Source organism: Pongo pygmaeus, chromosome 9, assembly GCF_028885625.2.
Source record: "Pongo pygmaeus isolate AG05252 chromosome 9, NHGRI_mPonPyg2-v2.0_pri, whole genome shotgun sequence".
Lineage (NCBI taxonomy): Eukaryota > Metazoa > Chordata > Mammalia > Primates > Hominidae > Pongo > Pongo pygmaeus.
In genome coordinates, this window is record NC_072382.2 from 20,195,919 (window position 1) to 20,223,419 (window position 27,501).

At 41.3% G+C, this 27,501-nt stretch overlaps 1 protein-coding gene across 5 annotated transcripts in view; it reads right to left on the minus strand.

Annotated features, from left to right (window-relative positions):
- CSTPP1 (centriolar satellite-associated tubulin polyglutamylase complex regulator 1) overlaps positions 1 to 27,501 on the minus strand; it is a 235,178-nt gene that overhangs the window by 166,041 nt on the left and 41,636 nt on the right. For 3 of the 5 annotated variants that reach the window (XM_054439689.2, XM_054439688.2, XM_063671894.1), the window contains exon 2: positions 23,065 to 23,167. The exons of the other annotated variants lie outside the window; for them this stretch is intronic. In XM_054439689.2, the coding sequence (XP_054295664.1) occupies positions 23,065 to 23,167 (103 nt within the window). The remainder of the gene's footprint in view (positions 1 to 23,064; positions 23,168 to 27,501) is intronic. 5 annotated transcript variants of the gene reach the window in all.

A 27,501-nucleotide genomic window follows, 5' to 3' on the forward strand; every position in this document is an offset into this window, starting at 1 on the left:
AGGAGTTCGAGACCAGCCTGGCCAGCATGGTGAAACCCCGTCTCTACTAAAAACAAAAAATTAGCCTGGCATGATGGCACACGCCTGTAATCCCAGCTACTCGGGAGGCTGAGACAGGAGAATCACTTGAACCCGGGAGGCAGAAGTTGCAGTGAGCCAAGATCATGCCACTGCACTCTAGCCTGGGCGACAGAGTGAGATTCAATCTCAAAAAGAAAAAAAAGCCCTCTCCCTCTCCCCCTCCCCCTCCCCCTCCCTCTCCCCCCTTTCTTCAGTTTCCCTCTCCTTCTTTTTTCGGTCTCCCTCTGTTGCCGAAGCTTGACTGTACTGCCGTGATCTCCGCTCACTGCAACCTCCCTGCCTCGGGCTCCTGTGATTCTCCTGCCTCGGCCTGCCCAGTGCCTGGGATTGCAGGCGCGCGCCGCCACGCCTGACTGGTTTTTGTATTTTTGGTGGAGACGCGGTTTCGCCCTGTTGACGGGGCTGCTCTCCAGCTCCTGGCCTGGAGTGATCTGCCCACCTCGGCCTCCCGAGGTGCTGGGATTGCAGACGGAGTCTCGCTCACGCAATGCTCAATGTTGCTCAGGCTGGAGTGCAGTGGCGTGATCTCGGCTGGCTACAACCTCCACCTCCCAGCCGCCTGCCTTGGCCTCCTAAAGTGCTAAGATTACAGCCTCTGCCCGGCCGCCACCCCGTCTAGGAAGTGAGGAGCGTCTCTGCCTGGCCGCCCATCGTCTGGGATGTGAGGAGCCCCTCTGCCCGGCCGCCCCGTCTGGGAAGTGAGGAGCACCTCTGCCCGACCGCCCCGTCGGGGAGAAGAGGAGCGCCTCTGCCTGGCCGCCCAACGTCTGGGAAGTGAGGAGAGCCTCTGCCCGGCCGCCCCGTCTGGGAGGTGAGGAGTGCCTCTGCCTGGCCGCCACCCCGTCTGGGAGGAAGTGAGGAGTGCCTCTGCCTGGCCGCCCCGTCTGGGAGGTGAGGAGCGCCTCTGCCTGGTGGCCTATCGTCTGGGAAGTGAGGAGCGCCTCTGCCCAGCCGCCCATCGTCTGGGAAGTGAGGAGCGCCTCTGTCCGGCCGCCCCGTCTGGGAGGAAGTGAGGAGCACCTCTGCCCGGCCGCCCCGTCTGGGAGATGAGGAGCGCCTCTGCCCGGCCGCCCCGTCTGGGAGATGAGGAGCACCTCTGTCCGGCCGCCCCGTCTGGGAGGTGAGGAGCGCCTCTGCCTGGCCGCCACCTCGTCTGGGAGGAAGTGAGGAGCGCCTCTGCCCGGCCGCCCCGTCTGGGAGGTGAGGAGCGCCTCTGCCCGGCCGCCATCCCGTATAGGAAGTGAGGAGCGTCTCTGCCCGGCAGCCCATCGTCTGGGAAGTGAGGAGCGCCTCTGCCCGGCCGCCCATCGTCTGGGAAGTGAGGAGCGCCTCTGCCCGGCCGCCCCGTCTGAGAGGTGAGGAGCGCCTCTGCCAGGCCGCCACCCCGTCTGGGAGGAAGTGAGGAGAGCCTCTGCCCGGCAGCCCCGTCTGGGAGGTGAGGAGCACCTCTGCCTGGCTGCCCCGTCTGGGAAGTGAGGAGGACCTCTGCCCGGCCGCCCCGTCTGGGAAGTGAGGAGCGCCTCTGCCCGGCCACCCCGTCTGGGAAGTGAGGAGCGTCTCTGCCCGGCCGCTCCGTCTGGGAAGTGAGGAGCGCCTCTGCCCGGCCGCCCCGTCTGGGAAGTGAGGAGCGTCTCTACCCGGCCGCCCCGTCTGGGAGGAAGTGAGGAGCACCTCTGCCCGGCCACCCCGTCTGGGAAGTGAGGAGCGCCTCTGCCCGGCCGCCCCATCTGGGAGGTGAGGAGCGCCTCTGCCCGGCCACCCATCGTCTGGGATGTGAGGAGCACCTCTGCCCGGCCACCCATCGTCTGGGATGTGAGGAGCGCCTCTGCCCGGCCGCCCTGTCTGGGATGTGAGGAGCGCCTCTGCCCGGCCACCCATCGTCTGGGATGTGAGGAGCGCCTCTGCCCGGCCACCCATCGCCTGGGATGTGAGGAGCGCCTCTGCCCGGCCGCCCCATCTGGGAAGTGAGGAGCGCCTCTACCCGGCTGCCCATCATCTGGGAAGTGAGGAGCGCCTCTGCCCGGCCTCCCCGTCTGGGAAGTGAGGAGTGCCTCTGCCCGGCCGCCCCGTCTGGGAGGTGTACCCAACAGCTCCAAAGAGACAGTGACCATCGGGAGCGGGCCATGAGGACGATGGCGGTTTTGTTGAAGAGAAGGGGGGGAAGTGTGGGGAAAGGAAGGAGAGATCAGATTGTTGCTGTGTCTGTGTAGAAAGAGGTGGGCATAGGAGACTCCATTTTGTTCTGACTAGGAGAAATTCTTCTGCCTTGGGATGCTGTTGATCTATGGCCTTTCCCCCAGCCCCCTGCTCTCTGAAACATGTGCTGTGTCAACTCAGGGTTAAATGGATTAAGGGCGGTGCAAGATGTGCTTTGTTAAACAGATGCTTGAAGGCAGCATGCTCTTTAAGAGTCATCACCACTCCCTAATCTCAAGTACCCAGGGACACAGACACTGCAGAAGGCCGCAGGGACCTCTGCCTAGGAAAACCAGAGACCTTTGTTCATGTGTTTATCTCCTGACCTTCTCTCCACTATTATCCTATGACCCTGCCATATCCCCCTCTCCGAGAAACACCCAAGAATGATCAATAAATACTTCATAAATAAAAAAAAAAAAGAAAAAAAAAATTAGAGTTCAGGACCCACCCACGTTGGGGGGTGGGACTCTGGTAAACCCTAAGGCTCTTTTGGCATTCCTCAGAGCCATACTGAAAATCAGCCCTCCCTGATATGTAAATCTATATTCAAATCCTTTCAAACCCTCATGGGATTGAGGTAATCCAGGATTGCTAGTGCCCAGGCCATCTGCCAAAAGCAAATATAAATCCCCTCCAAAGAAAGATAACATCATTCTGGGCCTCACATTATCTGTATAGTTTTTCAAACACAATTTACATAACTAGAGCAAAAAAAAAAGTATAACACAAGATAAGATAATGGAGTAAAAAAAAAATGAAGAGATAGGACAGAAAACAGAAACAGACCCACAGGGAATCCAGACAATAAATTATGGACTTTGTAATAACCATGCTTTACTTACTATGTTCAAGCAAATGAAAGACAAGATTTAGCAAGGAAACAAACAAAAACTGAATAAAAATACTTGAACTAAAAAAATACAATAATTAGAATTAAGAACTCAGTAGATGGGTTTAATAGTAAATTACACAGAAATGAAGAGAGAATTAATGACCTGGAAAATAGATCAGAAGAAAATATCCAGAATAAAGCATAAACTACAAAATGATGGGCTGGGCATTGTGGTTCATGCCTGTAATTCCAACACTTTGGGAGGCCGAGGCGGGCAGATCATTTGAGGTCAGGAGTTTGAGACCAGCCTGCCCAACATGGTGAAACCCCATCTCTACTAAAAACACAAATTAGCCAGCCACGGTAGCGGGCGCCTGTAATCCCAACTACTCAGGAGGCTGAGGCAGAAGAATCACTTGAACCTGGAAGGCAGAGTGGGTTGAACCTGGGAGGCAAACCTGGGTTGCAGTGAGCCGAGATAGCGCTACTGCACTCCAGCCTGGGTGACAGAGTGAGACTCTGTCTCAAAAAAAAAAAAAACAACATACAAAATGATAGAAAATGCAAAAAAGAGCATAAGAGACAGAGAATACCATGAAAAGGTCTAATGTTTGTGTAATTAGAATCCCAATAGGAGTAAAGAGAGAGTAGAGGCCAGTCGTGTTGGCTCATGTCTGTAATCCCAGCGCTTTGGGAGGGTGAGGCAGGAGGATCACTTGAGCCCAGGAATTTGAGACCAGTCTGGGCGAGATGGCAAGACCCTATCTCTACAAAAAAAAAAAAAAAAAAAAAAAAATTAGCTGAGTGTGGTAGCGTGCAACTGTGGTCCCAGCCACTTGGGAGGCTGAGTGAGGCAAGAGGATTGCCTGAGTCCAGGAGGTTGAGGCTGCAGTGAGCTGTGACTGCACCACTGCACTCCAACCTGGGTGACAGACGAGATCCTGCCTCAAAAAAAAAGAGACAGAGACAGAGACAGAGTAGAACAGAAGTAAATTTGAAGAGCTAATTATTGCGAATTTTCCAGGACTGATAAATGATATCAAGCTATAGGTTCAAGAAGCACTAAGAACACCGAATAGTTTAAATATAAAGAAAAGCAAACCTAGACACATTACACTAAAACTATCAAAATCCAAAGACCAAGTAGAAATATCCAAAAACCATCCAGAGATTTAAAAAAAGATTATTTTCAAAGAAGAAAGAATAAAACTGAGAGCAACTTCTCAACAAAGTCAGTAGAAACCAAAAGATAATGGAATGGTAAAACAGCTGCCAACCTAGAATTTATCTCAGGAAAAAAACTGCCCTTCAAAAATGAGGTGAAAATTTAAATAAGACCTATAGATTAGTTAATAGTTTTGAATTAATGTTAAGTTCTTGATTTTGGCAATTATATTATGGATACAGAAAATGTTAACATTAGTAGAAGCTGTATGAAATGGATGTGGGAACTCCATATATAGATTTTTTTAAACTTTGTGTAAGTCCAAAATTATTCACACACATTCTAAAAAGGTAAAATGAAGACAATTTCAGAATGGAAGCTCCATAAGAGTTGAAATTTCTGGTCTGTTTTTTTCACTGCTATATCCCTTGTATCTAGAACGCTAAGACATAGGCACTCAATAAATATATATTGAATGAATGAGTGAACAACAGTAGTAGCAGTAGCTACCAATTAATTCAACACTTATTGTATCTTAAGTGAAATGCCAAGCACTTAACTTTCATTAACTCATTTAATCATTCCAACAATTACGTAACATGGAATTTTATATTTTATATATGAGTCTCCCTATTTTATAGATGAGGTAAGCAATCTGCCCAAGATCTCATACCAGAAAGTGGCAGGCCCTCTAACATAGACCTATCTGACTCCAAAGTCCATGTTCTTAACCAGTATGTTATGGTGCTTTCATGTTGCAAAATATGTCTCCTTTCTGTTTTGTTTATCCAAACTCTACCTTCCTTTCCAAAATTAAGACAAACTCCTCTATAATGACTTAACTACTTTTACTTAACTAATAGCCATTATTTTTCCTTACTCTCAATTCTCAGTGTACTGGGCCATATAACTTAATGCCATTATATAAGGTCTTGTATTGCTCTGTAATTGTTCGTTATTCAATGAGTTTTACCTCTTTAACCAGATTACATCTTACAGGGACGTGACCATATCTTATATTCCTATTAATATAGAGCACATTTGAAGCTCTATAACAATGCTCAATATTTTTGTAAAGGGATGAAGAAAAACATTTCCATGCAAGAAACAATGTTTTTGAATGCTTTAGTGATCAGGCTTACATGGTCTAAGATTCTAAACATAAAATTTGACTCACAAAAACAAAAAAACCACTATCTTAATAAGTTTTTACATCAAATTTTCTACAGTATCTCTTTTTCCTTATGACATTTTAGGGGATGTTGAGGGTAATTTGGACATAGCAGTACAAGTTCTCCTGGTTAAACCTTCTTGAGAGGGTATATAGATTGCGTAGAAGGTAAAGTATGAGAGTGTGCAGATGAACAATTATCCCCACACATGTAAGCTGCAGTTTGTCTGGTGTAAATATACTCTCCCTGCCTGGAACTGCCTGTGTAATGTTCTCTCTTTGGGCTCTGTGGTTTCTCAATACATTCCAACTGTTCAGAGGCTGGGGCTTGGCTCTGCAAGCATAGATAAACAGCTTCCTGGAGCAGGCTGCCAGCATGAGGAGCAATGACCTCAGCAGAGAAAGTCTGCTTTTCATTACCCTGAGCACATCACTGTACCGCTAGAGCTAAGAGTGGGAACAACACAAGTTGGATAGAGTTGACCGACTCAAGTCTCCCATTACACCTTGAGTTTTAAAATTTTGTATCTAGAGGAAAGGGGGTAAAGACAGGAAGTGCGAAAATGGCATATGCAAAGAAAACAAAGATAGAAAAACTTTCTTAGGCTATTCTGTGAATGAATTAAATGGTGAGTGAAGTGGTTAAGAGTCATGCAGGCAATTATTGAATGTTTTAGTCTCCAAAAACATACACAAAATACAGGGCAAGAAAGAAGTGTTATAGAAAGTAAGAGAGGCCAGGTACAGTGTAATTCTAACATTTTGGGAGGCTGAGGCAGGAGGATAACATGAGCCCAGGAGTTCAAGACCAGTTTGAGCAATAAAATGAGACCCCTGTCTCTATAAAAAAGAAAAAAAAAGTTAGCTGGGTATGGTGGCACGCACCTGTGGTCATGGCTACATGGGAAGCTGAGGCAGGAGGACTGCTTGAGCCCAGGAGGTTAAGGCTGCAGTGAGCCATGTTTGTGCCACAGCACTCCAGCCTGGGTGACAGAGTGAGACACTATCTCAAAACAAAAACAAAAACAAAAAACAAAAACAAAAACAAAAAAAAACCAGTAACAACAACAACAAAACACAAACAAAAGAGAGACTAAAAAGTCCTCAAGATCTTCAACTCTGATGCCATTTAAAGAGAGAGAAAAGGAAGACTATCTGGATCCACAGAGATACAAAAATCCCAGAAAAGTGGAGCTTAAGGAGAATAACACATAATGAAGATGAATTATATATAGCCAGACACCTTACATGTGTAATTTCATGTGATTTGCATAACAACCCTAGAAGATAGGTATTATCATCCGCAATAATCTAGACCTAGAAAATTATAATACAAGGACATCAACAAAGACATTTGTTGGTGATATTATTTAATGACAAAGGGATGATTTCAAGTCTGCTTCTACGGCCACCCAGGAAACAATGCTTTTCCCAAACATCTGTCATTGTAGTATTATCTATTGTTGCAGCCCCAGAACTCAGCAATACTAGAACTGTGACCTAAAAGAAACGTACACACTTGTGCCACTTTCTGATAAGACAGTTTCTGCAGTGCTGGTAGCATTGCATCTGATAGTTGAAGAAGGGAATCACAATTATGTCCTCAGACAAGAAATTGGTTAGATATGACCCCTCCTGAAGGATCCTGAGAGACAATTTGTTTTTTGGAGAAGTCACTGACTATAAAGATGCACCTGCAAGGGGGCCGGGAGCTGAGAGACAGACAAACATCTTAGCAAATTCTAAAAGCAGAGCAAAGCTTCATTTGACTTTCATTTCACTTTTCTCAGGGAAGAAGAACCTTTGTGTTACTGCCAAAATCCTAACTGTCCTTCCTTCCTCTCTGTCCCCTCCACCCCCATGCCAGCTCATTAAAGATCTTCTGGTTAAAGGTGCCAAATTGTGTCATTCTTTCCTACTCCAGTGCCAAGCCTGTGCCACTGGCACCACAGATTGATCTGCTAGAGTTCTGAGCAAATTATGGAAGAAATTAAAAGCACTGAACATGTTAAATTGTTCTGTTGTTGGTGAAGTAAAGCTTTTTAAACTTCTTCTTCTTCTTCTTGTAGAGACAGGGGTCTCATTGTGTTGCCCAGGATGGTCTCAAACTCCTGGCCTCAAGTGATTTTCCCACCTAGGCTTCCCAAAGTGCTGGGATTATAGGTTTGAGCCATCGCATCTGGCCTAGTTTCTTAACTTCTGATGACTGACTTTACATTGCTAATGGCATGACACTTGTTAAGACTTGTGTGTGTGTACTTGATTGCCAGAGGAGTATTCAGGGAATTATCAGAGTGGCGGTGTGAAGGAATATCAGGGCTTGGACCAAATAAAGATCCTTCATATTATTTATAGATTGAAATAAATCAAGCTATTTCTCTAAGGGGAGATATTTTAATGTAAAAAATCAGACCTAAATTTTATACTAGCTAGCTGCAAAAGCAGCTCCCATGAAAACAGAAATAGTATCATTGGGGCTTGAGAACACTTCAGCCAAGGATGCTGTTTCTTTGTTTCCTCTTATTGAATGGTTTCATAACAGATAAGTTTCTCTTAACTTGTAGAAGGCAGGGGGTGGGGTGGGGGGAGTAAGGTCTTTCCTGACAGGGAGAATCTGGGCCCAATTATTACTTCTGTAACCTTTGACTCTGACTTCTAAATGAGTCAAGGGACCAGTGGGCTGTGAAATAGCTTCCTCCATTACCAGGTCAAGTGCTGCTGGATAGTTTCCTGTAACCATAACACAAAGGGACTGAAGAAGTGAGATGGATTCTACAAAAACAGGCAACTTCTTGCATCCTCAATGACCCTGGATTTTTAAGTTTCAAAACAGATTTTGACTCTTAGCTCACCACTATGGCTCCCTGCAGTCTTTTTGCTATAGCATACCTCTAGTAATATAGAAAAGAGCCAGAAAGAATCCTCTATAGATTTTGTTCTATGATGGTCTAACAGAGGTGCCTGGCCTAGTAACAGTGGGGATAGGGTTGCTTTAACTGAAGGCAAATCTCTTCCTGACAATTATCTGAGTCTGTGGGAATCCAGATGCTGACAATGAGAAATGGGTAATTTTCTGTTACAATGTGTAACAGCTAAGAACTGAACTATGGAAAAAAGGCAGTGGAGGGGGTGGGTAAAGGGGGAAGCATTACCCCTTTTGAAGAAGTCTGTAATAGGATTAGTCACCATTACTTCACCACACCACATTTTGGCTCAATTTAACATAAATAAGTAGAGAAAACATGAGCAGAAATGGCCCAAAGAAGTCTCAAGTCCATCTCTCATTCAGAGCTACAAGCCTGGAAATCAGTGAAATCTTGGTTTGTTCTGATGTGCTTCTTGTTGCCTCACACCTGCTCCTCTGTTACCATGGACACAAGAAGAACCCCAAACAACATTATTTAAACTCTAGATGGTGAATGATCCTTAAAAAATCTGTCACCTTTAGAATGAATGTTTATGCCCTGATTGTTATAGATTATGTAGGAAAGAAGTGGGTCATCTTTTCATAGGGCTTAGAGCACCTGTCTGAAAAAAAAAAATAACAAGAAATGATACATATTTTATAATCATGGATTGTTTTCATTAGAGTTACATTTTAAGTTATTTAGGAATATGCACTATTACCTATGTAACAAACCTGCACGTTCTGCACATGTATCCCAGAACTTAAAGTAAAAGAAAAAAAAAAAGAAAAAAGAAAAAAAAAAACGGATATGCACTATTGGAATCTCTTTTTTTCTCCAAGGATGAATTAATGAAGTTCATATTTTATGGATTTATTTGAATCAAAATTAATTCTGATGATTAACATGTATCAAAATGAAATTATTAATGCTCCTTTTCTAAAAACTGACAAAGATTTCCATCTCCACATTTATACTATGTAGTGTAGAACACAAATACTTTTGATGACTAATTATTTTATTTACTTTCACTGGTTAAATAGGAGCAGAACATGAGGGAGGCCAACTACCCATGAGGGGGTCCTAAGAACACTGCCTAGTAAGGGTACTCCATTCTCAGTAGCAACAAATAAAATCAATCAAATGGTCTTTTTTGGACACAGGAAGCTTACTTAGATAATCAAGGTGGACAAAGAAAAGGTGAGTCACCCTCTGAGCTAAGTTATTGGCTCTCTGATGGGACGAGCTCTCAATCGTCATCTCTTCCAAGAGGACTTCCCTGTCCATACTATATATTACGTTACTCTGGCTGTTTTCTTGTTATTTGTCTTGTTACAGTTACCAGCTGTGTAACCATGAGAATGTTACTTTTATGCACCTGAATTTCCTTACGAGTAAAATGAGGATAATACTAATACCCTGTTTATATAGAACTGTGAAGATTAAATAAAATAATGGATATTATATGCTTAGAACAGTGCCTAGCACACAGTGTTTATTAACTATTAGCTATTCTCATCCCCATCAATTTGCTTGTTTATTGATTATTGCCCTCATTAAAACACTAGGTTCATAAAGATAGGTACCTTATTTGTCTTGCTCACTGCTCTATTCCCATTGCATAGTACACACAGGCACAGAGTAGGTGCCCAAAAGTAATTTGTGAATGAATAATTCACAAATGAATGCTGTCATCTTCTCACGTATTCTTAAAATAAACCAAAGGTAGTCCGTATACTTCTTTCCCTTGCAATCAAAACAGTCATCATAAAAACTTCACCAAAAAACTAAAATCATCCTTTAAAAAACAAAAACAAGACACTTGATCATAAAAGCGAGCTCTCCTGGGCCCACCAAGACCACAGAATATTATTCTTTTCTATATTAGTATGTGGAAGTCAAGCTCCCTGATGCCATAGTGTTGGAACTATCAATTTAGCCTGTGAAGAATGTTTCCCAATTCTGATACAAATTCTCAGATTTCAGCCTGTTTTTCTCTCATCATTATTTTCCAATGTCTCAAAAAGCCACATTTCTCATTTTATCTTTACCACAAGAATCTGGTCACACTCTGCTGTGGTTTCTAAGTTAGAGCTACTCTCGCCTCATTTTCTTGGATGTATTTCTTCAGAGGTCCTGACCCAGTGCTGACATTTGGTCTATTCTTAGAGTAGCACCTCTAAATATTAATTTCTTTTACCTTCCACTGGTTGAAGGACAACATTCAGAGGTAGAGGTTACATACAACATAAAAGAAAATCCTCTGGGATTTAGTATCCATCTTTCAAGAGTGTCCAGAGGAATATGATTTACAGAGCTCATGGTCTTGCAGACATACACAAAGTACTGCTCAGCCACTTGTGTTTTACAGTTTATCCAGATTTGCTGGAACAGTCATGGACTTGTTTGAAAACACCAACAACCAAGGAGTGACAGACAGCACAGGTGAGAGGGCAAGCAGACCCAGAGAAGAAAATCAGAAGAGAAGCCTTCCAAATACAATTTCAAGGAGTACTTTTATCACTGTTTAAAGGTAAATCACCCATGGCTAAATATATGAAAGTCTCAAGATGTGAACTTGAAACTGTAAGATGGAAGGGTACCGTTAACATATTTTTAAAAATCATGCTTCCTGCTCTTTATAGTCAGCTCTAGTTGCATCCCCCAAAAGGCCAATATTAAATATTTAAATGGCAGTAAACTGAGGTCACCAGCTAAGGCTGTGTGATAAGCTTGCAAAGTATAGTTCATAGGGGAGAATTCAAAAATAGTAGAAATTATAGCTAGAAGAAACCTCCAAATATGATCTGGTTAGCCCTCTAGCAACATTAAGCAGTAAAGTGGCTTGGAGGCAGTAGAGAACAGTGGACTCTGTAATACTGCAAATGAGGCTTGATTCCTGAGTCTGTCACTTAACAGCTTGTGAACTTGAAGAAGCTATTTTAACCTTTCTGAGCATCCACTTCCTCCTCTATAAAACAGAAATAATAATAATAATAGTACCCATCTCAAAGAACTGTAGTAGCTGAGACATGGTATTAGTTTAGTAAAAACTGCATATTATAATATACAATTATTATATTATGATCATGTAAGGCTTTATTAAACCCACTTCATAGATGAGGCAACTGAAGCCCATATTTCAGAAATTTGCCCAGGGTTATAGAGTGAGGACTTACAAGAATAAGGAGCCCTTTTTCCTTCTAGGGTAGTGCTCTTTCCACTTCACTATGTTTCTCTTATTAATCAATACAAAACTGAAGCCTGAGGCCAGGCGCAGTGGCTCATGCCTGTAATCCCAGCACTTTGGGAGGCTGAGGCAGGCGGATCACAAGGTCAGGAGATTGAGACCATCCTGGCTAACACGGTGAAGCCCCCTCTCTACTAAAAATACAAAAAACAAAAATTAGCCGGGCATGGTGGTGGGCACCTGTAGTCCCAGCTACTCGGGAGGCTGAGGCGGGAGAATGTTGTGAACCTGAGAGGCGGAGCTTGCAGTGAGCCGAGATCGCGCCACTGCACTCCAGCCTGGGCGACAGAGCAAGACTCCATCTCAAAAAACAAAACAAAACAAAACAAAAAAACTGAAGCCTGAAAGTGAAGGATTTTCACTAACTAAATCAAATTCACAAAGTAAACTCAGGAGCTTCCATCATCCAGGTCTCCTTGTCTACCAAATTATACTTACACTACTTCCCATTCTGTCATACATCCACACCTTTCAGGTCTTCAAAAAAAAAGAAAACCCAAAAGTTTTTGGAGCTGGTTTACTTTTCACTTCTCAGAATAACTTACCTCAGGCCAATCTGGTGTCATAGACTTATGGAAGTGTCAGGTATGTGTCACTCGTATATTATGTAAATTTCAGCTTTCTGGGGACAAGAAACAGCCTGCTTGGCGAGTACATTTCTATCAGCACTGTAGAAAATCTTACGATTTTTTTTCAACAGTGTGTTGGTAGATAAAAGCTGCCTACAGTCAGCCTTACTGCTGGTTCACTACAGCTCAGTATTGGCTACACAGAACAAGTGGAATTCACTTTTGGAGTGCAAGGCACACAGTATACAGCTTCTAAAATGGCAGAATATAGAACTTTACCAAAAAGAATCAAGAAAGGGAGGAAAAGGGGAGGTTCCAAGATGGCTGAATAGGAAGAGCTCCAGTCTACAGCTCCCAGCGTGAGGGACGCAGAAGACGGGTGATTTCTGCATTTCCAACTGAGCTTTGAAGAGAGTAGTGGATCTCCCAGCATGGAGTTTAAGATCTGAGAATGGACAGACTGCCTCCTCAAGTGGGTGCCTGACCCCCGAGTAGCCTAACTGGTAGGCACTTCCCAGTAGGGGCCAACTGACACCTCATACGGCTGGGTGCCCCTCTGAGACAAAGCTTCCAGAGGAACGATCAGGCAATTACATTTGCCGTTCTGCAATATTTGCGGTTCTGCAGCCTCCGCTGGTGATACTCAGGCAAACAGGGTCTGGAGTGGACCTCCAGCAAACTCCAACAGACCTGCAGCTGAGGGTCCTGTCTGTTAGAAGGAAAACTAACAAACAGAAAGGGCATCCACACCAAAACCCCATCTGTACATCACCATCATCAAAGACCAAAGGTAAATAAAACCACAAAGATGGGGAGAAACCAGAGCAGAAAAGCTGAAAATTCTAAAAATCAGAGTGCCTCTTCTCCTCCAAAGAAACGCAGATCCTCGCCAGGAACAGAGCAAAGCTGGATGGAGAATGACTTTAACGAGTTGAAAGAAGGCGGCTTCAGACGATCAGTAATAACAAACTTCTCCGAGCTAAAGGAGGATGTTCGAATCCATCGCAAAGAAGCTAAAAACCTTGAAAAAAGGTTAGACGAATGGCTAACTAGAATAACCAGTGTAGAGAAGACTTAAATGACCGGATGGAGCTGAAAACCATGGCACGAGAATTATGTGATGCACACACAAGCTTCAGTAGCCGACTCGATCAACTGGAAAAAACGGTAAGAGTGACTGAAGATCAAATGAATGAAATGAAGCAAGAAGAGAAGTTTAGAGAAAAAAAGAGTAAAAAGAAACGAACAAAGCCTCCAAGAAATATGGGACTATGTGAAAAGACCAAATCTACATCTGACTGGTGTACCTGAAAGTAATGGGGAGAATGGAACCAAGTTGGAAAACACTCTGCAGGATATTATCCAGGAGAACTTCCTCAACCTAGCGAGGAAAGCCAACATTCAAATTCAGGAAATACAGAGAATGCCACAAATATACTCCTCGAGAAGAGCAACTCCAAGACACAAAATTGTCAGATTCATCAAAGCTGAAATGAAGGAAAAAATGTTAAGGACAGCCAGAGGGAAAGGTCGGGTTACCCACAAAGGGAAGCCCATCAGACTAACAGCAGATCTCTTGGCAGAAACTCTACAAGCCAGAAGAGAGTGGGGGCCAATATTCAACATTCTTAAAGAAAATAATTTTCAACCCAGAATTTCATACCCAGTCAAACTAAGCTTCATAAGTGAAGGAGAAATAAAATCCTTTACAGACAAGCAAATGCTGAGAGATTTTGTCACGACCAGGCGAGCTCCTGAAGGAAGCACTAAACATGGAAAGGAACAACCAGTACCAGCCACTGCAAAAACATGCCAAATTGTAAAGACCATCAATGCTAGGAAGAAACTGCATCAACTAAAGAGCAAAATAATCAGCTAACATCATAATGACAGGATCATATTCACATATTAACAATATTGACCTTAAATGTAAATGGGCTAAATGCTCCAGTTAAAAGACACAGACTGGCAAATTGGATAAAGAGTCAAGACCCATCAGTGTGCTGTATTCAGGAGACCCATCTCACGTGCAGAGACACACATAGGCTAAAAATAAAGGGATGGAGGAAGATCTACCATGCAAATGGAAAACAAAAAAAAGCAGAGGTTGCAATCCTAGTCTTTGATTAAACAGACTTTAGACCAACAAAGATCAAAAGAGACAAAGAAGGCCATTACATAATGGTAAAGGGATCAATTCAACAAGAAGAGCTAACTATCCTAAATATATACGCACCCAATACAGGAGCACCCAGATTCATAAAGCAAGTCCTTAGAGACCTACAAAGAGACTTAGACTCCCACACAATAATAATGGGAGACTTTAACACCCCACTGTCAACATAAGACAGATCAACGAGACAGAAGGTTAACAAGGATATCCAGGAATTGAACTCAGCTCTGCACCAAGCGGACCTAGTAGACATCTACAGAACTCTCCACCCCAAATCAACAGAATATACATTCTACTCAGCACCACATCGCACTGATTCCAAAATTGACCACATAGTTGGAAGTAAAGCACTCCTCAGCAAATGTAAATGAACAGAAATTATAACAAACTGTCTCTCAGACCACAGTGCAATCAAACTAGAACTCAGGATGAAGAAACTCTCTCAAAACCAATCAACTACATGGAAACTGAACAACTTGCTCCTGAATGACTACTGGGTACATAACGAAATGAAGCCAGAAATAAAGATGTTCTTTGAAACCAATGAGAACAAAGACACAACATACAAGAATCTCTGGGACACATTTAAAGCAGTGTGTAGAGGGAAATTTATAGCACTAAATGCCCACAAGGGAAAGCAGGAAAGATCTAAAACTGATACCCTAACATCACAATTAAAAGAACTAGAGAAGCAAGAGCAAACACATTCAAAAGCTAGCAGAAGGCAAGAAATAGCTAAGATCAGAGCAGAACTGAAGGAGATCGAGACACAAAAAAACTTTCAAAAAAATCAATGAATCCAGGAGCTGGTTTTTTGAAAAGATCAACAAAATTGATAGACTGCTAGCAAGATTAATAAAGAAGAAAAGAGAGAAGAATCAAATAGATGCAATAAACAATGATAAAGGGGATATCACCACCGATCCCACAGAAATACAAACTACAATCAGAGAATGCTATAAACACCTCTACGCAAATAAACTAGAAAATCTAGAAGAAATGGATAAATTCCTGGACACATACACCCTCCCAAGACTAAACCAAGAAGAAGTTGAATCCCTGAGTAGACCAATAACAGGCTCTGAAATTAAGGCAATAATTAATAGCTTACCAACCAAAAAAAGTCCAGGACCAGATGGATTCACAGCTGAATTCTACCAGAGGTACAAAGAGGAGCTGGTACCATTCCTTCTGAAACTATTCCAATCCATAGAAAAAGAGGGAATCCTCCCTAACTCATTTTATGAGGCCAGCATCATCCTGATACCAAAGCCTGGCAAAGACACAACAAAAAAGAGAATTTTAGACCAATAACCCTGATGAACATCGATGCGAAAATCCTCAATAAAATACTGGCAAACCAAATCCAGCAGTACATCAAAAACCTTATCCACCACGATCAAGTTAGCTTCATCCCTGGGATGCAAGGCTGGTTCAACATACGCAAATCAATAAATGTAATCCATCATATAAACAGAACCAAAGACAAAAACCACTTGATTATCTCAATAGATGCAGAAAAGGCCTTTGACAAAATTCAACAGCCCTTCATGCTAAAAACTCTCAATAAATCAGGTATTGATGGGGTGTATCTCAAAATAATAAGAGCTATTTATGACAAACCCACAGCCAATATCATACTGAATGGGCAAAAGCTAGAAGCATTCCCTTTGAAAACTGGCACAAGACAGGGATGCTCTCTCTCACCACTCTTATTCAACATAGCGTTGGAAGTTCTGGCCAGGGCAATCAGGTGGGAGAAAGAAATAAAGGGTATTCAATTAGGAAAAGAGGAAGTCAGACTGTCCCTGTTTGCAGATGACATGATTGTATATTTAGAAAACCCCATCGTCTCAGCCCAAAATCTCCTTAAGCTGATAAGCAACTTCAGCAAAGTCTCAGGATACAAAATCAATGTGTAAAAATCACAAGCATTCCTACACACCAATAACAGACAAACAGAGAGCCAAATCATGAGTGAATGCCCATTCACAATTGCTTCAAAGAGAATAAAATACCTAGGAATCCAACTTACAAGGGATGTGAAGGACCTCTTCAAGGAGAATTACAAACCACTGCTCAATGAAATAAAAGAGGACACAAACAAATGGAAGAACATTCCATGCTCATGGATAGGAAGAATCAATATCGTGAAAGTGGCCATACTGCCCAAGGTAATTTATAGATTCAATGCCATCCCCATCAAGCTACCAATGACTTTCTTCACAGAATTGGAAAAAACTACTTTAAAGTACATATGGAACCAAAAAAGAGCCCTCATTGCCAAGACAATCCTAAGCCAAAAGAACAAAGCTGGAGACATCATGCTATCTGACTTCAAACTATACTACAAGGCTACAGTAATCAAAACAGCATGGTACTGGTACCAAAACAGATATATAGACCAATGGAACAGAACAGAGCCCTCAGAAATAATACCACAGATCTACAACCATCTGATCTTTGACAAACCTGATAAAAACAAGAAATGGGGAAAGGATTCCCTATTTAATAAATGGTTCTGGGAAAACTGGCTAGCCATATGTAGAAAGCTGAAACTGGATCCCTTCCTTACACCTTATACAAAAAGTAATTCAAGATGGATTAAAGACTTAAATGTCAGACCTAAAATCATAAAAACCCTAGAAGAAAACCTAGGCAAAAAAAAAAAAAAAAAAGAAAATCTAGGCAATACCATTCGGGACAGGCATGGGCAAGGACTTCTTCATGTCTAAAACACCAAAAGCAATGGCAACAAAAGCCAAAATTGAGAAATGGGATCTAATTAAACTAAAGAGCTTCTGCACTGCAAAAGAAACTACCATCAGAATAAATAGGCAACCTACAGAATGGGAGAAAATTTCTGCAATCTACCCATCTGACAAAGGGCTAATATCCAGAATCTACAAAGAACTTAAACAAATTTACAAGAAAAAATCAAACAACCCCATCAAAAAGTGGGCAAAGGATATGAACAGACACTTCTCAAAAGAAGACATTTATGCAGCCAACAGACACATGAAAAAATGGTCATCATCACTGGCCATCAGAGAAATGCAAATCAAAACCACAATGAGATACCATCTCACACCAGTTAGAATGGTGATCATTAAAAAGTCAGGAAACAACAGGTGCTAGAGAGGATGTGGAGAAATAGGAACATTTTTACACTGTTGGTGGGACTGTAAAGTAGTTCAACCATTGTGGAAGACAGTGTGGCAATTCCTCAAGGATCTAGAACTAGAAATACCATTTGACCCAGCCATCCCATTACTGGGTATATACCCAAAGGATTATAAATCATGCTGCTATAAAGACACATGCACACGTATGTTTATTGCGGCACTATTCACGACAGCAAAGACTTGGAACCAACCCAAATGTCCATCAATGATAGACTGGGTTAAGAAAATGGGCACATATACACCATGGAATACTATGCAGCCATAAAAAAGGATGAGATCATGTCCTTTGTAGGGACATGGATGAAGCTGGAAATCATCACTCTGAACAAACTGTCGCAGGGAGAGAAAACCAAACACCGCATGCTCTCACTCATAGGGGGGCACTGAACAATGAAAACACTTGGACACAGGATGGGAAACATCACACACTGGGGCCTGTCTTGGGGTGGGAGGAGGGGGGAGGGATAGCATTAGTAGATATACCTAATGTAAATGACAAGTTAATGGGTGCAGCACACCAACACGGCACATGTATACATATGTAACAAACCTCCACGTTGTGTACATGTACCCTAGAACTTAAAGTATAATAAAAAATAATAATAATAAATAAATAAAATAAAAAAAGAAAGGGAGGAAAAAACAAGAAAATAGTCCTTATTATAACAAAATCTAGAAGAGTGGATAGTATTCAATAACTTAAAATATAGATACTGCTGTTGATTCAATAAATATTTAGCTAACATCTATTATATGCGAAGCATCATTCCAAGTACCAGGAATGCAAAGATGAAGACTAAATGAGGCCGGGCACAAATGGCTCACACCTATAATCCCAACACTTTGGGACGCCAAGGCGGGCAGATCACTTGAGGCCAGGAGTTCAAGACAAGCCTGGCTAACATGGTGAAACCCCGTCTCTACTAAAAATACAAAAATTAGCCAGGTATGGTGGCGGGTGCCTGTAATCCCAGCTACTCGGGAGGCTGAGGCGGGAGAATCTCTTGAACCCAGGAGATGGAGGTTGCAGTGAGCCAAGATTGCACCACTGCACTCCGGCCTGGGCAACAGAGGGAGACTCTGCCTCAAAAAAAAATTTAAATGATGCCTACCTTCAAGCAACCAGTGTAATAGGGAAAAGACTTGTAACAGAGATAGGGAGGAGAGTAAAATGAAAAAAGCCAGGAAGAAGCATTACCCCCAGAAGAGTCATATTTCACTTGGCAAGGAGCCTCAAGAGTGCTGGTACACATTAAATGGTATAGAAACTTGACCCGTAGGCTTGTCAGTTCACTTGTCTGTTCTGTAAAAGCAAGCAAGGCTATTCAATCTCAGTCTTTATTCCCTGCCCACCTCATTTGCTCCAGCCCACATCATGAGAACAAATAAAATTCCTTTCTCTACTTCATCCTCCTTTAGAAGACTGGGTGAAAGGAACAACTTTACTCCCAGAAAGCTTCTTTTTCCAACGAACCTAAATGCCAATCCATAAAAAATCTAGATTTCATTGATAAGAACTTTAGAGTTCAGCAAAAGAGCTAGGGAATCTCAAGTATTCCCCCAACAGAAACCCAAGTTGAGGCCGTTTGAATAGCTGTCTGATCTCCAAGGAGCCTCTGGAGAACAGAAAGGAAAAAAAAAAAAAACTATGTTCAAGAAAGACGAACTTGAGTTCAAGATTCACTTAAATGGAAGCCTATAAGGATTACTCTTCCTTTCTTAGAATGGTCCCAATAAACCAGAAGAAAAGGAAGGAGAATCCAAATGATTATATAAATATGTGATGACATATGTATTTCTCTAGCACATCCTTTCATGAAGATTGCGTTTTGCATGGTACCGGTACAAAAACAGACACATAGACCAATGGAAAGTATAGAAAACTCAAAAATAAAGCACATACTTAAAACAATCTTATCTTTGACAAGGCTGACAAAAACAAGCACTGGGAAAAGGACTCCCTGTTTAATAAATGGTGCTGGGATAACTGGCTAGCCATATGCAGAAGAATGAAACTGGACCCTTACCTTTCACTATATACAAAAATTAACTCAAGATAGATTAAAGATTTAAATGTAAGATCTCAAACTATAAAAATTCTAGAAGAAAACCTAGGAAATATCCTTCTCAACATCAGCCTTGGCAAATAATTCTTGGCCAAGTCCCCAAAAGCAATTGAAACAAAAACAAAAATTGACAAGTGGGACCTAATTAAACTAAAAAGCTTCTGCACAGCAAAAGAAACTATCAATAGACAACCTACAGAATGGGAAAAAATATTCACAAACTATGCATCCAACAAAGGTCTAATATCCAGAATCTATAAGGAACTTAAATCAAGAAGCAAAAACCAAATAACCCCATTTAAAAATGGTCAAAGGACATGAACAGACATTTTCTCAAAAGAAGATATATAAGTGGCCAAGAAACATATGAAGAAATGCTCATTATCACTCATCATCAGAGAAATGCAAATCAAAACCACAGTGAAATATCATCTCATGCCAGTCAGAATGACTATTATTAAAAAGTCAAAAAAAAAAAAAAAAACAGATGCTGGCAAGGCTGCTGAGAAAAGAGGATGCTTATACACTGTTGGTGGGAATGTAAATTAATTCAGCTACTGTGGAAATGAGTTTGGAGATTTCTCAAAGAACTTAAAACAGAGCTACCATTTGACTCGGCAATCCCATTCATTAGTGGGTATGCCAAAGGAAAATACCTCATTCTCCCCATGCACTCGTACATTCATCGCTGCACTATTCACAACAGCAAAGACATGGAGTCAACCTAGGTGCCCATCAAGGTGAATTGGATAAAGAAAATATGGTACATATATACCATGGAATACTATGCAGCCATAAAAAAAGAATAAAATCATGTCCTTTGCAGCAACATGGATGGAGCTAGAGGCCATAATCCTAAGTGAATTAATGTAGGTACTGAAAACCAAATACCACATGTTCTCACTTATAAGTGGGAGCTAAACATTGAGCATTCATGAACATGAACATGGGAGCAACAGACACTGTGGACTGCTAGAGGGGAGAAGGGAGAGGGGTAATGGGTCAAAAACTACCTATTGGGTACTATGCTCACTACCTGGGTGCAATGTACCCATGTAACAAACCTGCACATGTATTCCCTGTATCTAAAATAAAAGTTGGAAGAAAAAGAATATTAATGTGTTTTTAAAGTGTTTATCTCATTCAGCCTAAAAACAGTTCTGTAATATTCAAAAAGTGGTAATCAGCTGGGCATGGTGGCTCATGCCTAGAATCCCAACACTTTGAGAGCCCAAGGCAAGAGGATTACTTGAGGCCTGGAGTTCAAAACCAGCCTGGTCAACATACTGAAACTCTGTTTCTACAAAAGATAAATTTTAAATTTAGCTGGGCATGATAGTACATACCTGTAGTCCCAGCTACTGGGGAGGCTGAGGCAGGAGGATTCCTTGAGCCCGGGAGTTCAAGGCTACAATGAGCCATGATGATGCCACTGTACTCCAGCCTGAACAACAGAGTAAAATTCTGTCTCAGAAAAATAAAAAAGGTAGTAATCATTTTGACTTTTACACATTCTAAGTATACTTTATAAAGAAGTATGACCTTTTTTTTTTTTTGAGACGGAGTCTCTCTCTGTTGGCCAGGCTGGAGTGCAGTGGCACCATCTTGGCTCACTGCCACCTCTGCCTACTGGGTTCAAGCGATTCTCCTGCCTCAGCCTCCCTAGTAGCTGGGATTACAGGCGCGTGCCACCATGCTTGGCTGATTTTTGTATTTTTAGTAGAGATGGGGTTTCACCATGTTGGTCAGGCTGGTCTCCAACTCCTGACCTCATGATCTGCCCACCTCAGCCTCCCAAAGTGCTGGGATTACAGGCTTGAGCCACCATGCCTGGCCTAAGTATGACCTTTCAAATATATAATCTATGAAAGATATCCTCCCTCTAGAAATATTCCTTTAAAAAATTTTTTTAAGTTCTAATTTTCATGGGTACATAGTAAGTGTATATATTTTTGGGGCACATACGATGTTTTGATACAGACATGCAATGTTAAATAATCATATCATGGAGAATAGGGTATCCACCCCATCAAGCATTTATCCTTTGTGTTACAAACAATCTAAATATACTCTTTGAGTTATTTTAAAATGAACAATTAAGTTATCATTGACTAGAGTCACCCTGTTGTGCTATCAAATAGCAGGTCTTATTCATTCTTTTTTTTTTTTTGTACCCATCAACCACCCCCCCTCTTCCCCCAGCCCCCTGCTACCCTTCCCAACCTCTGGTAACCATCCTTCTATTCTCTTTGTCCATGAGTTTAATTGTTTTGATTTTTACATCCCACAAACAAGTGAGAACATCCAATGTTTGTTTTTCTGTGCCTGGCTTATTTCACTTAACATAATGATCTTCAGTTCCATTCATGTTGTTGCAAATGACAGGATCTCATTCTTTCTTAGGGCCAAATAATACTCCATTGTGTATATGTACCACATTTTCTTTACCCATTCATCTGTTGATGGACACTTAGATTGCCTCCAAATCTTAGTATTCTAAACAGTGCTGCAACAAACATAGGAGTACTGATATTTATTCGATACACTAATTTCCTTTCTTTTGGGTATATACCCAGCAGTGGAATTGCTGGATCATATGGCAGCCCTATTCCTAGTTTTTTGAGGAACCTCCAAACTGTTCTCCACAGTGGTTATACTAATTTACATCCCCATCAACAGGGTAGAAGGGTTCCCTTTCTCCACATCCTCGCCAGCATTTGTTATTGCCTGTCTTTAGGATATAAGCCATTGTAACTGGGGTGAGATGTTATCTCATTGTAGTTTTGATTTGCATTTCTCTGATGATCAATGATGTTGAGCACCTTTGCTTATGCCTGTTTGCCATTTGTATGTCTTGTTTTGAGAAGTGTCTATGCACATCTTTTGTCCATTTTTTGATGGGATTATTGGATGTTTTCCTATAGAGATGTTTGAGCTCCTTATATATTCTGGTTATTAATCCCTTGTCAGATGGGTAGTTTGCAAATATTTTCTCCCATTCTGTGGGTTGTCTCTTCACTTTGCTGAATACACTTAAATCATTAAGTGATTGGCACAGCATCCTGTAGAAAGAAAACTGCAGAGGAATATTAGCCTAGATTCCATGAGAAAAGCCAGCCATGAAAAAAAACAGGCTAGATGAACACCAGCGAAAGGAAATCAAAGTGAATATTTTGAATAAAGGAGAAAGTTAAAAGAGGAACCTAAAGAAACAGATCTAATAGATCAAACAAGCAGTTGTTAAGCTACTGTAATCAAAACCATTCATGAGACATCACTGGACAAAACTAGCTGCACCAAAGGCATGCTCCAAAACATGTTTGGGCGGCACACAACCAACCTACCAAAACTAAACATTCACTGCCACTACCTAATCAGCATTGTCCTGCTCTGTTCCTCAAGTATCCTGCCTGCTTCCAAGCGCCTCCTCTGGGTTCACTGTATTAGTACAACATTCATGTACTTACTATTCAGTGAAGAACCTGGCAATTCCATATTGGCTAATATCTTCCCTGTTCTCTAGCAGCTGGCACACTGCATCCTCCATGTAGGTGAGGACATGTCGCTGAGCTGCAATCAAATAGCAAGAGAGAAAGAGAAAATGAGAGAAAAATTTTAAAAAGAATGATCCCAATCCTAGTAGGAGGTCATGTGTAAGGCAATCCAGGTGTTGGCTCTGTCTGATGACACTTCATCAGTGGACTGGAATAGGCAAAGCAAACTTGCTGACCCTAACTGAGCTATAGTCTCAAAGGATAGATTGGGAGATGATGTGAACATGACCAATTGCCATTTGACTGGCTGTTGGTATTAGCATCAACCCTTCATTCTTCATCTCAATGACAAGGGTGGGTTGAAGAGGAGATTTAGCACCATTCAGCAGATACACCTGGAAGTTCTTTTCTTTCTACCTCCTTCCATTCTTTTCCATTTCTGCATCAGAAACTTATCCCAGGGAGTTAGTAATTCCATGCTTGAAGCACGGATGGTATGATTGTAAAGAAAACTCTGGCCAGGCACGGTGGCTCACTCCTGTAATCCCAGCACTTTGGGAGGCTGAGGTGGGTGGATCACTTGAGGTCAGGAGTTCGAGACCAGCTTGGCAACATGGTGAAAACCTGTCTCTACTAATAATACAAAAATTAGCCAGATGCAGTGGCTACTTCCTGAGTAGCTAGTAATCCCAGCTACTCAGGAAGCTGCGGCAGGGGAATCACTTGAACCTGGGAGGTGGAGATTGCAGTGAGCCGAGATCATGCCATTGCACTCCAGCCTGGGTGACAGAGCCAGACTTCATTTCAAAAAAGAAAGAAAAGAAAACTCAGTTAATTTAAATTAGAAAAAAAAAAAAGTCACTGGAAAGGTTTAAAGACCATGAAAATTTTAATACTGGTGTATATATAAGTTATTAACTTTGGTAAATAACAAGACCATGAAATCTATCTGGCTCAGTTTATTAGATATCATGTTTTCTGCATTTGTTGTGACTTGGAAATGTGTGAGTTAATCATGGGCGTATAATAAAAAGTATGAGTATTAGAGTGAGACAGACCTGAGTTTGAATCATGGCTCTGTCTTGGTAGCTTAATCTTGGATAGTTACTTAGTCTACACCTGTTTTATTCTTTATCAAGTGTGGAAAGCAATATAATTTAACTATGTTTCTCAAAATATGGTCAATCAATTTCTTGATCTGAATCCCCTGGGGTGCCATTTAAAATGCAGATTTATAGTCTGGCACTGTCCCAGATTCAGTGACCTTAAATTTTTTACTACAGCCCAGTAATTTTTAACAAGTACTCCTGATGCTTCTTATGTACTCTTAAGTTTAAGAATCACTGGTTAAGAACCTGGGCTTTGGATTACAGAGAGTTGAGAGCTCCATTCTCAGCTCTGCCGCTTTCTAGTTATGTGACCATAAACAAATTACTCTTCAAGCCTATTCTTCATGGTAAATGGGGATAATAATGGTACTTACATTATAGGGTTAGGAGAAATAAATAAGATAATACCGGTAAAACACCACTATGTGTTTGGTACATAGTACGTGATTGATAACATGTTTCCTTAAAAGCCTATCTCAAAGCATTATTGGGAGTTTACTCAGTAAACAACATAGGCCAGAACTTCTTAGATGTCAGGTACTCAAATACTTCTTCCCTTTCTCTGAATTTTATCCTTAGGTATGACAGAGGTATCCTGACAAACTTTACATAGAAGCTTCCAATTCAGTGTCCCCATTTACCATAAAGAATTCACAAAAATACTTTCATCTGGAGCAGTGAGAACAAAAAACCCGGAAGTGATGAATGTCCTTCCAAAAAGCAATTCTGTGAGGCTGCTGCCAAAGTAGACATTTACTTCTTTCGCAGTTTCACTCCTCAGGAAAATATGACGGAATTACCTAACATTTCTACATACTGGTATTTCAAAAAACTATTTCTGAAGTCCTGGTAGTCTAGCGAGGCTCAGAAAACAAGTAAGTTTATCTGCCAACCTGAGCCCGAGTCTTCATTTGACCATAATGATCACGGTGACCTAAGGTTTCACCAGGTTCCCAGCAGCCTAAAGTCCAGATGCATGACCTGTTTACATTCTGTGACTCATTCTATCTAAACGAGTGCTTCCCAAAACTAACAACTACCAACCACTGCAAACCCTGACTGCCCACCCCCAACCCCACCCAAAAAGAGGTGAAAACAAAATCAGTGCCTCAACTCAACAGTTCGTCCAACTAGAAAACTGTTTAAGAAATGGCCAAAACTAAGAGTGAAGCTGTGAGATAATACCTGCCAATTTCCGGCATTGTTTTCAAAATATAATAATTATAATTAGGTGTGTATTAAATTGGGAGGGAAAATGGCCAGGGAAACATTAAAATCAGCTGCATTTTCACCTCTGTGTTCTCCTTCCTTTCTTCTATCGGTTTATCCTGATCTTACAAAAAGATTCCTTCCTTGGGCTATATGGCCTTTTATGACTTAGCTCTACCTAAGGCTAGCACAGGATTTTTTTTTTCTTTTTGATGGTAGAAATGAAAGAGCTCTACTTAGAAGCAAATCCTGCTGCTTCTCCTCCCTAGCTCCAGGGACTCAAAGTTAATGTGAAAGCTCTTTACGGGATAAATATTTTCAGAGCAGTAAAAATCAAAGTACTTTTGTCCTTCTAGAAAAAAAAAAGGAGGAATTTTCTAGAAAATAGACTTTATACCAAAAATATAAAAAAGGAAAGAAAGAAATATATTGGACCATGCATGTTTAACATTTATCTGCCAATCAGATATTTAGTTTCATATTACAAATAATAACAGCTACCATTTTTTAGTACTTGCACAATTTAGTAAACAACAATGTGACAGATACAGTACTGTACTAATTGTTTCACGTGCTTTATTCTATTTCTTCCAAATACAATCCTATAATATTCTTAGACTTCTATTTTTACAAGTGGGAGAACTGAGACTTACAAAATTAAAATAATGTACACAGCTAGTAGGAAGAGAAGCCAAGATTTGAACCAAGGTTTACCTGATACCAAGAACCCATTCTCTTAACACATTGCCTCACCATTAACACTTTATAATCAGTTATGGAAGTAAAAATTATCTTTATTTTACACAGTGCACAAAGGCAGGAATGTATGTTGATAGTAAAATCACCTGAGAGATATGGTCCATTTGGGTCCACGTGAATTTATGTGTGTGTATGTCTGTGTGTCCTGTCCCCCCACCTTCATACCAATCAGCATTTGTGTGAAGTTAGAACTTGTCCCTAAATTTGAAAGTTTCTTGAAAAGAACCATCCCATCCATTCCTAGTTCACAAAGTAGAAATAGAAAGCCCTGGTGTTCTTTTTATGTGTGGGTGAAGGGAAGAAGCTAAGAAGAAAAGTTCCTCCCTGCAGAGAGTTTTACACCAGCCAAAAGCCAAGTGCAAAGCTCTCCCTAATTGCTGTGCCCTGGTGGTTTCCTTCACCTGCAGCTCTTATCAGTCTAATGCTCCCTCTGTGGTTAAGGGTACCACCCAACACTGGAAAATCCTTAGTTTATCAAACTTCAATGAGACAGAAGTTCAAAGCTCTTGCCTGGCAATAAAACACGGAGAGTGTCATTTTACATTTTTTTTTAATGCAAAGGAATAGGCTTTAATTTATGTGAATGATTAAAGAATAAAAACAGCACACCTGCATCCCTGGAGGGCAAAGATATCTGGGCACCTTAGCTGCCCTCTTGGAAAAGGAAAAGCATTTAAGACAGGCTTTTCCTCTTTGGCTTTGCCATGACTTCCACAACAAGATAAGGATTAAGTTTTCTAACCTGTACCTACGCTCTAGTGTCCTAAAATTCACACTAATGCCCAATCGTCCATGTCTTGCTCAGACAGCATCACTGTCTGAGATAAGCATTTAGAATTTCATCATGCTATACTGAAAAATCTAAGGCAAATGTAAGTAAACACTATATGATCCTTACCCGAACCTAGCAAGTGAAGGCAATTGTGGATCAGAAACTTCTTGGTTCTCTTGACTCACCCCATGTTGATCACATAATCTCTTTATAACACTGTCAATCCTGCTATAAAATGGGTATGATTCCAAGAATGTGTCTGATAATAAACTACTTCTTTAGAAAGCATTCAATATATGCAAAATGTAACATGTTAATGACTATATTATTATTGCTACATGCTGACTCTACAGATTAAAACAGCATAACAATTTTTACTGCAATGGTTAAGAACATGGGCTCTTGAGCCAACTGAACCTGGCTATGATTTCTAGCTCTGTCATTTACTGACTGTGTAACTTCATATAAGTTACCTTATCTCTCTGCCCTTTTCTATAAAATTGGGCAATACTAGTACCTACCACAGAAGACTGTGGTGAAGATTAAATAAAATAATCTATG